Raw genomic sequence first — 17,131 nt, 5'->3', positions numbered from 1 at the left:
AAAATATATATATTAAAAAAAAGAAAGTTTAAAAAAAAGAACTACATTTGCAAGTGAAATAAATTTTGCTAGTCAACTGTTAGCAGTTAATTCAAGACAGTTATCTTCTCATTTTGTCTGTTTTGGAATCCTGGACTCCATGCTCCCTCAGATTTGGGGGACATGGTATACTCAAATTAAGATTCTTGTTTTATGCCTATATACCCAGCACTCTTGTATTAATTGGAACCTTCTGTGTAGAGTCTATAGATACTTCATAAGCCAGCCTTTTGGCCCTCCTGTGGCACACAGGTTCTAGAGTCATGGTTGTTTAAATATTTAGCTGTGTCAACAAACTGCTTTTTTTGCAAGAGAGTGTTGTAGAAATAAATACTCAGTGTTCCCACTTGTAGAATCTTCTTTTCTAACTGGTACATATTTTTCCCCCTAGACAGAAAAAGTGGGCATGAGAGTGACACACCACATAAGTTCAGCTTCCTTTTATCAGGCTTGAACCTGGGTTGCATACATGACAAAACAGTATAGTGAGCTGTCTTCCTAGCCCTCCCAACATTCTTAATAACTCATACTCAGAATGTTTCCATGGACCAGATACTCATTTATATACCTGACACAGCATTTAATCCTCACAACAATCCTTCGTTATGTATTAGCCACTTTGCACATTTAGGAAAACTGAACCATGGGAAGAGGTAGTTAGCATAATGGTTATGCAAAGATACTTTCATGCTAGAGGCTCCAAAATCCTGGGTTTAATCTCCTGCACCACCATAAACCAAAACTGAGTAGTGCTCTGGTAAAAACAAAAAGTGGGGGCGGAGGGTAGATAGCATAATGGTTATGCAAACAGACTCTCATGCCTGAGGCTCCAGAGTCCCAGGTTCAATCCCTCGCACCACCATAAGCCAGAGCTGAACAGTGCTCTGGTTAAAAAATAAAAAAATAATAAAAGGGGGGGCCCTGGGGGGATTCAGGTGGTAGTGCTGCAGGTTAAGTGCACATGGCATAAAGTGCATGGACCAGCATAAGGATCCCAGTTCAAGCCCCTGGCTCCCCACCTGCAGGGGGGTTTGCTTCACAAGTGGTGAATGTACTTAGCAGAGTTTACCGCCTTTCTGTTTTGGCTCCTCCTTGCAGAAATGTTGCAGTCTCTTGCCCAGCGCCCAGCTCCAGCAAATACCAACCGGGAGCGACGGCCTCGCTACCAACATCCAAAGGGAGCACCTAATGCGGATCTAATCTTTAAGACTGGTGGAAGGTAGGACATTTCTCTGCTTTCTCTCTTAGCAGTGATACTCTTGTGAATAAATTAGATAGCTCTGGCTTATAAGTAACGATAAAGCCCAGTTATTACCAAAATAGAAGTTATTTGATAAATGGAAACTTGTTTGTAAAAAAAAAAAAAAAAAAAACTCAGTTTCAGCCACATAGATCTTGGCTTCCATTCTTTCTGAATGAACTTTTTTTTTTCTTTTATAATTTTCTCTCTTGCAGTTATGGAAGGAGCTGTAGTTTAGTCTGAGAAAAACCACTAGCATAAATAATTTTTCATGTTCACAGAAAGCTCAAAACCTGTTTGCTACTTCCAAACATTCAGGTTGAATCTGCTTTGAGATAGTTTTTGTTGTTTTTAACTTTAAAATATGATCCTGGGATCCATCCCAGTCCTGCTAAAACTGTAGTTACTTGACATAAATTAAAATTTTAAGGAATCTCATAGTGAACATGTTCCCAATATAAACATACTCACTTTTTCTTAAGAAATTAAATCAGTTTTTTTTAGACCTCTGATCTAAAGACCTATACCATATTCTCAATTTTCTGTATTATGGATCATGTCTCAGTCAAAAGTCACATTCACATTGCAGATCTTACTGGTCTCACTTCAGGTGAGGCTGTGCAACAACTCCAAGATGTCCCCTTATGAGGCAGGGGGCAGGGAGATGCAGGTGAGTAGGTATAGAAGAAAGGTTACTTGGAGCAGCAAATTGGCTCATTTAGGGTATCACAGTGGGGGAAGGACAGCAGTTCTCAGACTATCTTTTACTAATTAAATGCCTTTGTATGATAACATTTTTCTTTCAACTATTTGCTTAGATAACTAATCAGATCACAAGATAGAAACTTGGTTTGTCATAACAATTTAGGACTCTGTTACTTTCTACTTTCTATTGAGTGTAATTTTTTTAGAAAACAAAGTTAGAAATTATGTACAAATTCATCTAACCAGGTATAAAATAACTAGATTACTTTTAATCATCCAAACTTAATAAGAGTTGGGGGCCAGACAGGAGTGCACATGGTGCAAAGCACAAAGGACTGTCATAAGGATTCCAGTTTGAGCCCCCAGATCCCCAACTGCAGGTGTCTTTCGCTCCCCCTCTTTGTCTTCCCCTCCTCTTGATTTCTCTCTGTCCTATCCAACAACAACAACAGCAACAACAAAAACCAAAAAATGGTCTCTAGGAGCAGTGGATTTGTAGTGCAGGCACTAAGCCCCAGGAATAACCTTGGAGGCAAAAAAAAAAAAAAAAAAAAAAGGAAAGAAAAGAAACAAACTTAGTAAGAGTTTGTTTTTGTTTGTTTTACCACCAGAGTTGTCACTGGGGTAGATTTCTAAGAGTAACTTTCCTTATATGTCATAGTGTTCTTAATAATATTAAGTTTCTTTTTATGTCATCTTGTGAGGGAAACTAATTTCACAGTGTTTATCTTGACATTTTCTGTCAACTCCATCTATTCTTAAAGCCTTACATCTCTGAACAGCATTACTATTCCATAGTCCTTTCTTCATTCAGATAGTGTAAGTACAACTTCTTTTCCTAATCTACAAATGTCTCGTGTGTTACTGGTATTTAAAGTAGAATTTGCTCCCCTTAGCAAGCATACTTCTAGCACTTACCTTTGTTTTAGTTCTATACTTGGAAATTTTGAAAGTAGGAGATAACATTGTTTTCAAGTTTGTAATCAAGAGAAAAGAAATTGCTAAGTACAAGTTTTTAAAAGAGCAAATTTTGCTGTTTTTATTTATTAAATATATATATATATATATATATATATATATATAGAGAGAGAGAGAGAGAGAGAGAGAGAGAGATGGGAGGTGACTCTAGGTAGAATGCACAACTTCTGTTCCTGAGAAGCACCATGTACTGACACTAAGGGTGCTCATGGGTGGTAGAGCAAGGCTCATGTTCATTTATTCATATTATTCATTTATTCTCTCTTCTTCATAGAATAAAAATTGGGGAAGATGGCTTGGCGCTATTGCCTAGGTAGAAGGGTAAAAGGCTCTTGGTTTATCTCTGGCATTGTAAAAAGAAAAGAAGGGGGGATACACACACACACACACACACACACACAGACACACACACACACACACGGGCACACATGTGCGAGCGAGACGGGGGCGGGGATACTAAGGCTGTCAAGTACCTAACATTTCTAGGTACTGGGAAACAAAATTATGGAGAAACAGATGTTGTAACTTTGCATATATGCTATAATAAATGTGTATTTAAACCCATTTTTCACAAATTTCCAGTTTTCCTTCCCTCTGTCTTTCCAGTCCCTCAGTGAGATAGGCTTAGAAGAAATGACCACACTTGCTTGTTTCTCACCACACTTATGTGATTGACATGACCCATTCTCTTCCTCCCTGCTGTCAGTCAAGCTGGCCTAGTTCTTCTAGTAATGTTCTCTTTTGCCTCCCTCTGCAGGAGCCCTCTGGGGCCTTTATTTACCTTATTTTTTTATTACCATTTATTTATTGGATAGAGACATCAGAAATGGGGGGAGCATGAGAGAGAGAGACGCCTGCAGCACTGCTTCACCACTTGTGAAACTTTCCCCCTGCAGGTAGGGACCGGGGGCTTGAACCCAGGTCCTTGCACATTGTAACATGTGCGCTCAACCAGGTACACCACCACCTGTGCACCACCCCACCCTTTAATATCTATTTTGTCAATTTTTTTTTAAATGCCACCAGGGTTATCAGTGGTGCCAGCATAACAAATCCACTGATACAATTTTTCCTCCCTCCCTGCCTGCCTGCCTGCCTGCCTGCCTCCCTTTCTGTTTTGATAGGACAGAGAAATTGAGAGTGGAGGGTGAGATAAAGAGGGAGAGAGAAAGATAAGACACCTGTAGACCTGTTTCCCTGCTTGTGAAGCCTCTCCCCTGCAGGTGGAGAGCGAGAGCTGAGTGCTAGAACAGCATCCTTGCACATAGTAACATGTGTGCTTAGCAGTGTGCAATACCACCTGCCCCCTTGGGCTTTTGTCCTGGTCCTTAGTCAGATTTCACCTTGATCTTCAAGTCTTGACAGATTGTTGCAGAGGTGCTGCCCTGACTCACTTCACTGCAGGCTTCTCCCACTTGTCACTCATCAGCTCATCTCTATCCCTTGCAAAATCAATAATCTAAGTCAGGCTTCTATTTTATCTCTTCCATAACTTGCTGCCTGGCACAAGTATATCTCAGTTTTTAGCGATTTCTTTACTAGCTTTAATTTTTTTTCTTAAAATTGTAACTTGAAAAAAATAGCCTAATTTGTTTGTTATTCTGAAAAAAAAAAAGGCCCTCTATAAAGGATGATAAGATCAAAGATAGTATAAGAGGCTGGGTGGGTGAATGTTATAGAGGGCATGTTTACTAGAGTGAGTTGAGTCTTTCAGAGTAACAGCTATTATTTGCCACCTTAAGTGAAAAATGTAGTCACTTGAAATAACAGAAGTTATGGGATGGTAGTAGTTTTTCCTCTAGCATGAGGACAGTGTTGGTAAAACAGTGTATATCTAGAGCAATGATTCATTAAGTACATAAGGAGAGCGTGCTGAATAGTGAATTCCTAAATAAAGAAAATACTGGGAGTGAAGCTTGAGAGACTCTTCTCTTACTTGACTCTTGAATAGTGCCTGGGGGGTGGAGGGGAGGAAAACAAGGGGTTGGGCGGTCGCTCAGTGGGTTAAGCGCACATGGCTCGAGTGCACTGGACTTGCATAATGATCCCGGTTCAAGCCCCTGGCTCCCCACCTACAGGGGAGTCGCTTCACAAGCCATGAAGCATATCTGCAATTATCTATCTTTCTCTTCCCTTCTCTGTCTTCCCCTTCTCTCTCAATTTATCTCTGTCTTATACAACAATAATGACAATAACAAGGGCAACAAAATCGAAAAAGTGGCCTATAGGAGCAATGGATTCATATTGTAGGCACCAAGCCCCAGCAGTAACCCTGGAGGCAAAGAAAAAAAATCAGTTAATCATATTGTTGGTTTCACATGGCAGATAAGGGAAATTTATCTTGAAGCTGTTTCTTAGTTTAAAATTCTTCTTACCTGTTACTTTAATTCATTAGCTTTGCTTACAGTGAATTAAAATAACTGTTCTCCAGGTCTTCTGTAGTTCAAAGTTGCTTTTCACCCTGCCAAGTGTTGGGAAAAACCTGAGAAACTTGGCATCTTTGGCAAATATCAGTACTAATATGGCTTATTTGTTACAAATTTATACTGGATATAGGAATGCTCCTTAGCTTTTAAGATGTGCATCTTAATCATCTCAACTGTTATTAGACTAATGGTTCTAATTCACATCTAACAAGTTGCCAGACCGTAGTGTTTGTTATCACTTACAGAGCACAAACTACTGACTTTTTAGCCTACCCTAAGGAGAGTGTGCATGTTTTATTAAATATTCTCTTTATGTTCTTCTAGTAAATTTAAATTTAAATAAGTGATAATTTTGTTATAGAGTCCCTCCTATGAGGGCATGTAATTCAACATGAATACTGTAAGCACTTTTTGAGGTCTTGAATGTTTAAAATCTCTTTGAATGATTGTCTATAAGCTAGTCAAGTGGCAAACGCTAGAAGAAGAAGCCAGTCAAGTGGCAACCCACACTGTATGCAATACTGTGTCTTGTAATCCAGTACATTATATAAAGTGTTTGTTTTGCAGTCGGGACCCCTGATTAAGTGCACATAGTACTAAGTGCAAGGACCCATGCAAAGATCTGGGTTCAAGCCCCCAGCTCCCCACCTGCAGGGGAGGGGACACTTTATAAGTGGCTGAATCGAGTCTGCAGGTGTGTATTTCTCTCTATCCCTCTCTATCTGCCCCATGTCTCTCAATTTCTCTCTTTCCTATTTAAAAAAAAAAGAAAAAAAAGAAAAGGAGAGGGGAAAGGTGGCCTCCAGAAGCAGTGGATTTGTACTGCCATTACTGAACCCCAGTGATAACCCTGAAGGCACACACACACACACACACAAAAAAAAAAAAAAAAAAATACTGTTTTGTTTTACACCAGGAGAGAGACCATTTATCGTCATTTTCTCTTTTTAAAAAAGTACTGAGAGAGGGATGGGGAGGGAGAAGGAGATGGAGGTTTGAATGGGTACTATAGCAGTATTTGGCACATTCAGTACCAGGAATCAAATTCATGAGAGTTGAACACTTCATCCACTGTGCAACCATCTGAGCAACTCTTCTCTTTGTCCTGGGAATGCTGTGCTACTGATATTTTTATTTGTGAATTAATATTGATCTACAAAATTATAAGGTAACGGGTATAATTCCACACTACCCCCACCATCAGAGTTCTATATCCCCATTCCCTTCATTGGAAACTGCAGTAGTTTCCCTCAGGTTACAGATAAGGGTTGATGGTTTTTTTTTTTTAATTAATTAATTATTTTATTGCCACTGGGGCTTGGTTCCAGAACTACAAATCCACAGCTCCTAGCAGCTATTTTTTTCCCCTATTTTATTTAATAGGACAGGGAGAAGTTGAGAGGGGAAGGGGGAATTAGAGAAGGAGAAAGGCAGACATCTGCAGACCTGCTTCACTACTCATGAAGTGTCCCTACTGGAGGTGGGGAGCAGGGGCTTGACTCCAGGTCCTGCAAACTTAACCAGGTGCAACACTGCCCAGCCCCCTTGACTATTATATCTATATAGCTATCCCACCCCCCCATGGTCCTACCCTCTCTTCCTTTCTGATTCACACCTATACCTATTACTACTTCTAAGTGTCCTTACTTTTTTCTTCTCAGAGTTCTCTAGTAATCTTTTCCTAACATTTCTCCCCCTCTGGGAGTATGAACCAGATTTCTTTTTGAAGTGTAGGAGGTGGGAGTTCTACCTTCTGTAATTGCTTCTCCACTCTACATGGACATTGACAGGTCGATCTCTACCCCTACTCTGTGTCTATCTTTATTTAGTGGGGTAGGGCTCAGGAGAGGTGAGGTTCTGGGACACACTGGTGAGGTCTTGTCCAGGGAGTTCAGGATGGAATCATAATAGCTTCTGCAACTTGGTGGCAGATTATTGGAAATGGAAGGTTGACATCTCAGGCTTGGCGTCTCTGGATACAATCTGAACCAAAAAGTCAGGGTAGCATAATGTGTGACGTGGTGACATTGCTTGCATTGATTTAGTTGAGGTCAGCAGAGGCAGTATAACAGGGTAAGCACCAAGAGGAAAGGCATCAGGGAGCCGGGCAGTAGTGCACTGGATTAAGTGCATATAGTACAAAGTGCAAGGACCCACTCAAATATCCTGGTTCAAGCCCCAAGCTCCTCGCCTTCAGGGACATCGATTCACAAGCAATGAAGCAGGTCTGCAGGTGTCTTTCTCTCACCCTCTGTATCTTCCCCTCCTCTTTCAATTTTGTTCTGTCCTATCCAATAAAAAATGGGGAGAGGGAGTCAGGTGATAGCGCAGCAAGTTAATCCCATATGGCACGAAGCACAAGGACCTGTGTAAGGATCCCGGTTCGAGACCCCATCTTCTCACCTGCAGGGGCATCTTTCTCTCCCCCTCTCTGTCTCCCCCTCCTCTCTCCATTTCTCTGTCCTATCCAACAACAACAACATCAATAACAACAACAATAATAACTATAACAACAATAAAAAAACAATGGCAACAAAAGAGAAAATAAATAAATAAATAAATGGGGCGAATGGCCACTAGGAGCAGTGGATTCATAGTGCCAGCACCAAACCCCACAATAACCCTGAAGGCAAAAAAAAAAAAAAAGGCATCAAGAAATGCAAGCAGTTTATTTCTGCTCAAGTTATGGATACATTAAAGCTATGATACTTTATTCTTTGAAAATCGTTTGGTAATGGAACTTGTCTTATAAGGCATAGGGAGACTTAAACAACAAAATTGTATGGTTCCAGAGGCTGGAAATCCAAAATCTAGTGTCAGCAAGATTGATTTTTTTTTTTTTTAAACTAGAGCAGTGTTCAGCTCTGGCTTATGGTGGTACAGGGGATTGAACCTGGGGCTTTGGAGCCTGAAGCCTGAGAATCTCTTTGCATAACCATTATGCTATCTACCCTGACCCGCAAGATTGATTTCTTCGAAGAGTTGGGGGGTGGGAGGAAATCTGTTGCATTTTGTTTTCCTTGCTGCTGGTGGGTTGCCAGGAATCTTTGGCATGCATCTCTTGGCTTCTTCAACTCCCTCCTAATCTCTCCTTTTATCTTTACCTGAGGTGTGTGTGTGTGTGTGTGTGTGTGTATGTGTGTGTGTGTGTGTGTGTGTGTACACACACTTTTCAAATAAAGGCCACATTTTTATTGCTCAGTCATAAAGTAGGCACAAAAGTATGCAAAGAGAAAGCTGATTTCCTAATCAGCTATGTCCAAATAGTTGTGACATTTGTAGTCTGGTCTGACAGGATGCTAATGACTTACCACAGCAAAGATGTGCAGTTTCTTAGAGATCCAGCTTGATTTTTCTGCAATGTCTCTTTTTGCAGTTGTACTTAGTTTTATAATAGTCTTTTTTTTTCTTTTTAAATTTTTTTTATATTTTATTTATTTTCCCTTTTGTTGCCTTTTTTTTTTTTTATTGTTGTTGTAGCTATTGTTGTTATTGATGTCGTCATTGTTAGATAGGACGGAGAGAAATGGAGAGAGGGGGAGAGAAAGATAGACACCTGCAGACCTGCTTCACCACCTGTGAAGCAACTCCCTGCAGGTGGGGAGCCGGGGGCTCAAACTGGGATCCTTACACTGGTCCAAGCGCTTCCTGCCACATGCACTTAACCTGCTGTGCTACCGCCCGACTCTCAATAGTCTTTGTTTTTTGATGTAGTATTGGCTTACAAGCATTTATGTATTTCAGAGGTACAGTTATTCATCTCCTCAGAATGCATTAGCCCAGGAGCCGTGTGGTGTTGCAGCAGGTTAAGCGCATAAGGCGTTAAGCACAAGGGCCAGAGTAAAGATCCAGGTTCAAGACCCCGGCTCTCCACCTGCAGGGGAGTCGCTTCACAGGCAGTGAAGCAGGTCTGTAGGTGTCTATCTTTCTCTCCCCCTCTCTGTCTTCCCCTCCTCTCTCCATTTCTCTCTGTCCTATCCAACAGCAATGACAGCAATAACAATAATTACAACAACAGCAAGGGCAACAAAAAAAGGGGGGATAAAAAATTTTTTTTAAATGCATTACCCCACCAGCATGCCTCACCACCCCTCAGTAGATCATCAGTATCCTTCCACCAAAGTCCTTGAACTACCCCCCCCCCCACGCAGAGCCCTTTTTGTTAACGTCAGTTCTGCTGTCCAAGACCATAGTCTTTGTTGAACTTTGCGTATTTTCCTGGCTTTGTTTTCCCACTATGGTGAAGTCATTCTTTATTTTAATTTCTTGTGAGCTCTTTCAGTATCTGTTGTAGCTTTGGTGTAGGTAGTGATGAATTCCCCCAAGCCTCAGATAACCGACCTAGTAGGATAAAGTGTTGTTGGGTGGAGTCCTTTTCCACTCAGAAATTTGGTTATATCTTACCAGTCCTTTCTAGCATTTATAGAGTTTCTGTTGAAAAGTCAACTGACAGTGTTACAGAATTTTCTCTATAGCTCTTTGCTTTTCTCTTGTACCCATCAGAATTCTCTCTCTGTCTTTGGATTTTTGGCATTATTTAACTGTAATGCACCTTGGCGAACTTAAATTTGGATTTGTTTTTCTTGGAACTTGTTGAGCCTCCTAGATGTGGGGATCTATCCCTTTCTTTAGCTTGGGGGAAATTTTTTAGCTAAAATTTCTTAAAATACAAGTTCTGCCTCTTCTTGTACCCACATGAATGACATGAATGCTGTTTCTCTTGATACTGTTTTATAATACTCATATACTCTTCATTTTGTGTTAGTGGGTTTTTTGTAGTGGGTTGCTTCTATCATCTTTTCTTCTTGGTCTTCCCATTGTTTGTTATCTGTCGTCTTATTGGTATATTCCTCCCTACTGTGGGTTTTTTCCCACCCTCTAGTATTCTTTTTTTTAATTGTTTTATATTTACTTATTTTCCCTTTTGTTGCCCTTGTTGTTTTTTATTATTGTTGTAGTTGTTGTTTTTATTGATGTCATTGATATTGGATAGGACAGAGAGAAGTGGAGAGAAATGGGGGAGACAGAGGAGGGAGAGAAAGATAGACACTTGCAGACCTGCTTCAACCTGTGAAGCGACTCCCCTGCAGGTGGAGAGCTGGGGGCTTGAACCAGGATCTTTACACTGGTCCATAGCTTTGTGCCACATGCGCTTAACCCGCTGCGCTACCACCGACTCCCAGTATTCTTCTTTAATCCTCTCGTCACTATCAGTAATTTATCTATAAATTTCTTTAGTATTTCTCTGAGCTTATTATAGCCCTCCTCCATGATTCTTCTCAATTCAGTATCTTTAGGATCACAGTTTCAGGGTCTTCACTAGGAGGTTTATGTAGATCCTTTGAATTTTGGAGTTTTCTTCAAACTGCTGTCTGTTCCAAAACTGTGGGTGTCTTACATTCATTTCCCATAATGTGATTCTCTGTGACTGTGCTGAGGCAATGGGTAGCCAGGGCCCTAACTGAACTAGATGGTGGCACCAGAGCAGTTCTACCTAATTTTATTGCCAGTCTTTATCCAAGTCCATTGAGGGAATGGGAGAATGCTGCTTTTGTTTTTTGGCCAAGAATCACTTGGTCATCGGAGGTAGCAAGATTTCACCCTTCCATCTCCTGGAAAGCATAAGGCCAAGCCTCCCAGAAATGTGCTTCTTTGTTTTCTATAATGACACAGAATTTCAAAGGGTCCATCATGCTCCCATTGGTCCTCATCTGGACTCTGTCATCACCCTAGTTCCAAATAAGGTCACATCTGAGATAATGAGTGATAGACCTCCAAGATCTAATTTTAAGTGCACAACTTCACCTGAAGCACGAATCACTGCATTTTAGAAATTAATTATGAGAATGGTACTGGGAACACCCCCTTCTATTTGTACCCTTGCACCTATTGTGTCTTAGTCCAGCTGGAGTTCAGGCACTCTTTTCAAGCACTGGTTTGTCTAGAGACTGTGGTTGGTGGTGTATAGGGACCTTTCTTACGCAAGGTTCATCCTCAGCATGAGTTCTTTAACATTGCCCTGTTTGTGCCTTTAGGAGACGTTGATCCAGCAGCACGTGTCATTTCATTAGGTCCTGTATCTGATGTTGTGGATAGTGGAGTCCTCCAGCAATTGAATGAGAGCAGTGGACACATCTCAGCATGTCGGTCTAGAGAGTTGCGAATCTAAACCTGGGACAGGCTGGGGCCATGAGGCAGAAACAGCAGCCTCTGCCAACACCGGAACAAGCCAAGGCTTCCAGATAAGGCACAACGGCCTTTTGTAATGGAAATCATGTGAGGGTTAATCTTCTCTCGAGAATGGCAGTCAAGAACCAAGATGGTTAAAACCTTGATTACTGCGCAGTTACACCAGGAAGAGCGTCAATGCAATGATTGAGCCGGAGAAGAAAGGGTTGTAATGGTATGGGGGAACTTGAGTTTTAAACTTGATTTGAGTTACAGTGTCTCTGAATTGAACATCCCATGTTGGAAGAAGATATATTTGGGGGCTCCAGGACTACAGTAGAACAGTATAGAGCAAGCAGTAAAATCTAGTAAAAACTTACATGCAGGACAACCAAATGATGAAAGATATTCAAATACCAGATAATCCACCAGGAAGGTTTTTGTTTAGGAATTCGTATGAAGAGGAGGAACAAGGGATGAGGGAGAGAAATCAGTTTCATCCATCAGAGTCAGTAATATAAAATTGGCTATTAGGGTAAAGGAAAAATGTGAAGACTGTTAGTACACAAAGAGCGTGAATTGAGATGCTTAGAGAAGTCTGAGACCAGCCTGAGAACAGGGATAGTTGAGCCCATTGTAAGTATCATTGAAAACAAACAGCGTGCCAGCCAGCATGTCACGGGAAACGAGGAAGGACAACAAGAAGAGGATCAGAAGATTTTGTTGGCCTTCATGGGTTTACAGCCTCTGTCTTTAAACAAAGTCTGGAAACAGTAGAGATTTTTTTTCCTTCTATTTCTCCTCCTTATGTTTTTGTTTTGTTCCATTCTCCTCCCCGCTCCTCCCCAAACAGAAATGAGGGTTCTTTGTCTGTTTCTGACAACCTGTTAATTTATTAGGATAGTTGTCTTTTGTTTGCTTTCCAGTAGGCATAGTATATTTAGTTAAAGAACACATCTGTATGCTACAACTTGATTACATCTTTTTTCCTAGCTATTTTGCATTTTTTTCTTTTGCCATGTTTCAGTTTCTGCATGTAGAATTAAAAGAGAGAGAGAAAAAAAAAAACCTTGTAAAGTTGTAACATTTCACTTGGAAATGCTGCCCAATCTTCACCAGCTTCAGAAATCTGACCTTTGCCGATGCTGCAATAAAGTGTTGTAATTTAAATTTGATGTTCTTGTGTTTTATTTGGTTCGGATTTTCAATACCAAACTGGGTAAATCAGTATCTTCCAAGGTAAACCTCCATGCTGTATCAAGTATTCTTTGATGGTTTGTTGGATTTTCACTTCACATTCCCACTCTTCACTTTCTTTTTTATATATTTTTTATTTATTTAATTTTTTATTTTTATTGTAATGAGAAAGAGTAGACACAGAGGGAAAGATACCTAGAGAGAAAGAGACCAGAACACTGCTTAGTTCTGGCTTGTGGTGGTACTGGGGATTGAACCTGGGACCTCAGAGCCTCAGGCTTGAAAGGATTTTGCATAGCCATTATGCTATCTCCTCAGCCCTACTTGCTTTCTTTCCTAGGATCTGGGTGAACTTCCCTCTGGGTTAGTATGAAAAGTAGCCTGTGGAACCCAATAGAATAAGCACTTGTAGAATAGGCTTGGGGCTGGTAGAGTGGAAGGTGTTGGCACAGGATGGGCAGCCCAAGGTTGTGTTTCTGATTTTTCCTGGTCCATGTAACAGGGCAGCTCAGAGAGGAATCACAGGAGTCCTTGTTTTTAGCATCTTTCAGGTGTTCATTCCAAGTTTGGTTTACTCAGTCCACAAGGAGCAGCTGTCATCACTGTTGCTGAAGTTCCTAAACTTCCACTAAATTAGAATCTGAAAAGAAATGGACTTAGAGATTTAAACATTTCAAAATTGCCCACCCCTTTATTCTGCTGACCCTATTTTCTGTCCTGTATGTGACTGCCTTGCTTTTCTGGGTTGGGGAGAGTGGTTTATAAATTGTTATTTTATCATTATTATTTTTACCTGAGCATTGTTCAGCTCAGACTTATGGTGGTGCCTCAGACAGGAAAGTCTCTTTGCATAACCGTTATGCTATCTACCCCTGCGCTGAGTTCTGTTATTTTTTTTACATGATTTATAAGTTTTAAATTATGTTCACTTTTCTGGAAATTTTTGTGATTAATAGTGGTTGACAAGATTATGAGATCATAAGGTATAGTTCCATACCACACCCGCTACCAACATTCTGTGTCCTCACCTTCCCAACAATAGCCACCACAGTCTCACAAAGTTTTTTTTTTTATTTCTTTATTGGGGGATTAATGGTTTACAGTCAACAATAAAATACAGTCGTTTGTACATGTGTAACATTTCCCAGTTTTCCACATAACAATTCAACCCCTACTAGGTCGTCTTCTGCCATTATGTTCCAGGACCTGAACTCTCAAAGTCTTAGAGGTTGCTTCCTTCTGAGTTTTTACTGTATTCACTCTTCTATATGTATAGGGGCTATGGATTAAACTTTGAGAGTAATAGGAATTTAAGGAAGGGCCCACATCAGTAATTTTTATAGTCTTATCAGCATTGCCCCATGCTCCCCCTACATACACATCAAGTAAGATCAAGGTCCCACACTCCCCCTTCCCACCAATAGAGAGAGGGTGCTGTCTATGGAATCAGCTGGAATTCTGTGCATCCACTCACTAGACCACTTTCTTAAACCTAGGCTTTATACAATGAGAATCAATGGGTTTTCCGAGGCAGTTGTGAAAACCAAACAATGCATTCATTCAGTATCTGCTACCCCCCCCCCCCCCAGTATCTGCTATTTTCTAGGCAGAGGTTACATTCTAAAAGGGAGAAGCACATCCTGGTCAATGTCCACCAGAGTTTTTCAGAGGATATAGAAAGTAGGAGGAATGGAGAAGAGAGATTTATTCTAGGAGTTGTCTTATGCAATTATGACCAAGAAATCCTACCACTTGCCTTTTGCAAGCAGGAAACACAGTGAGACCAGCAATGTACACCCATCCAAAGAATTAGGGAACCAGGAGTGCCAGTAGCCCAGAGCGGTAGCAAATGGGCATCCAGCGCACACAGACAACAAACACACTCTTCCCTGTCTTGGTGTTTCATTCAATCCCTCAGAAGATTGGAGGAGGCTGTGCCAGGTTATTGAGGATGAGTTCCTTAACTGTCTACAGATTCCAGTACAAATCTCTTTCCAAAAAACCCTCACAGGTATACCGCCCTCCCCCCGCCTCCTAAAAAGGGGATTTTTACCAGCTTCGGGCACCACTTAGCCTAGTCAAGCTGATTTATAAAGTTAACCTTCAAAATGAGAAACTACTACTCTGGTGTCATCTCTGTAACCCTGTTATTTTAAAGATGTTTGAATTTTGAAGTGGATCTGTGGTGACCTTGAGATCCACTCACACTGATACATGTTCCCTGTTACTGATGAGTGGTGTAGTATGGGTGGACACAGTTTGGTTGGCCATTCATCACTGAAGGACGTTTGGGTGATTTCCATTGGGACAATTCTAAATAAAGGCTATAAATATTTGTGTATAGTTTTTTTTTTATTGTGATAAAACTGCCCATGTTAAATACAGTGGATGAGTTTAGTGGATGAGTGTGGTGTGGTGATTCCAAATTTCCATTTCTCTGGGACAAATGCCCAGGAGAACACTTGCTGGGCCCTAGGCTAATCGTGTGTTCATTTCCACAAGAAACACATGACTGCCCATTTCACATGGCCACCAGCAAGCAGTGTGGGAAAAATTGATCAGGTTTCTCCCCAGTATGGCCCCATCACTGATAGTTATTTCAGCCACTCTACATGGTGTGCAGGGCTATCTGGTTTTGGAATGCTTTTCCCTCATGGCTAGTGTGAAATACCTTGTCATCTATTTGCCATCTGTTTATCTTTGGTGAAAAGTCTGCTCATGTCCTCTGCCTTTCTAAATTGATTAGCAATAGGATCTGTATTCGTGCTTCCCTGCCTTGTGGGATTCCATGTCTTTAAGAACTCTTTAACAGTCTTGTTCAGGCAAAAATTTTGATTTTACTATGTCCAACTGTTTTCCCCCATAAATTAACCCTTTGACAAATATCAAAAAGTATTCTGCTTAGCTCTAAATCCCATATTTTCTGCCACATTACCTTCCTGAAAGTTTCATACTTTTTTTTCCTTTTTTTTCCTTTTTTCTCTTTTTTTTAATTTAAAAGGAGACATTAACAAAACCCATAGGATACGCTAAGTGTGAGATGCCTTTGGAATTTATTTTGGCATGAAGTGTCCATAGATGTCCAGTTACTCTGGCACCATTTGCTGGGGACACTATAATTTCTCCAAATTGCTCTTGCATTTTTGTCAAACAGTGGACTGCTGAATCTTTATTCTGCTGCTTTGATCTCTGTCCATCTTTCCACCAAAACCACTTAACTATAGCTCAATAGCAAGTCTTGACAGCTGGTTGTGTAGTTCCATTTTATCTTTCCTTGTCAACATTGTTTTAGCTGGTCTAGTTCACATTGTCTCTGGAATAAGCTTGTCTGTGTAGAAAATAACTTGCTGGTGTTTTGATAGGGGGCATTGGATTATTATGCTTTTGTCAGTGAAATTATTCCTCACATTTTCAGATTTTTCATTGCTACTTTTGGGAAATGCAGCTGACTCTTCGTATTGGCTTTGTGTCCATTAAGTTTTGTATCCTGTGGCACTATTTGGCCCTTTCACTAGTTGTGGAGTTTTTAGGGTTTTCTCCATATAGGATCATGTCTTCTGCCAATATAGTTCTATTTCTCACTTACCAATCTCAGTGTCTTTTATTTCCATTTCTTACCTGGTTGTGCTGGCTAAAATTTCCATGATGACAATAGAATTCACAGGAACAGGGGCTGGGTGATGGCACACCTAGTTGAGCACACGTTACAATGCACAAGGATGCAGGGTCAAGCCCCCGGTTCCCACCTGCAGGGGAAAGCTTCACAAGTGGTAAAGCAGGGCTTCAGGTGTCTATCTCTCTCCCTCTTTATCACCCCCTTCCCTCTCAATTTCTGGCTGCCTCTATCCTATAGATAATAATAAAAAAAATTTTTTTAAAGAATTCACAGGAATAGACATCCTTACTTCATGCCTGATTGGAGGAGAAAGCATTATGGTTTTTTACTATGCAATATAATCCAGAGGGAAAACACTGATAAAGTCTGAAGTTTCTGAAAAAGGGAAGGGGGCTAGGAGCATGAGGACATCCAGAAGGGGCCCCCAAGGACGTGAATTGGTAAGAAGATGAACATGTGTAGATCTCCAAGTCCATCCAGTGTTCCCTACATTCTATCCTGGGACTGCCACCACTGAGGACTGACTCAGCACTACTGGCTTCACTCTGCTTCCCTGACATGACAGATTTCTCACCCACCTCCACCCCCACTAGCCTCATCAGTGAGACTGCCAGACTCCCTCAATAGTCTCGAGCCATCCCAGGCTGGACACATCAGGAAGGGATTGCCCACTCAGGAAGCAGAGCAGACGGGGGCAACAGACTGTTACCTTCAACTATTCCAGGAAGGAAAGCTGTGACCAAGCATATGGAACTCCTGTTC

General features: G+C 40.9%; 1 protein-coding gene across 2 annotated transcripts in view; it reads left to right on the top strand.

Annotated features, from left to right (window-relative positions):
- The window catches only part of UPF2 (UPF2 regulator of nonsense mediated mRNA decay), a 202,412-nt gene that overhangs the window by 94,488 nt on the left and 90,793 nt on the right, over positions 1-17,131 (top strand). Inside the window, exons 21-22 of one of the 2 annotated variants that reach the window (XM_007524619.2) lie at positions 1,138-1,258; positions 11,424-12,726. In XM_007524619.2, the coding sequence (XP_007524681.1) occupies positions 1,138-1,258; positions 11,424-11,433 (131 nt within the window). In that variant the 3' untranslated portion in view covers positions 11,434-12,726. Of the gene's footprint in view, positions 1-1,137; positions 1,259-11,423; positions 12,727-17,131 lie in introns of those variants that run through there. The other variant, XR_009550246.1, reaches the window with a different exon arrangement.

The sequence above is a fragment of the Erinaceus europaeus genome, chromosome 6, assembly GCF_950295315.1.
Source record: "Erinaceus europaeus chromosome 6, mEriEur2.1, whole genome shotgun sequence".
Lineage (NCBI taxonomy): Eukaryota > Metazoa > Chordata > Mammalia > Eulipotyphla > Erinaceidae > Erinaceus > Erinaceus europaeus.
The sequence above is the reverse complement of the archived record's forward strand: the minus strand, read 5'-3'. Positions and strand labels throughout refer to the sequence as shown.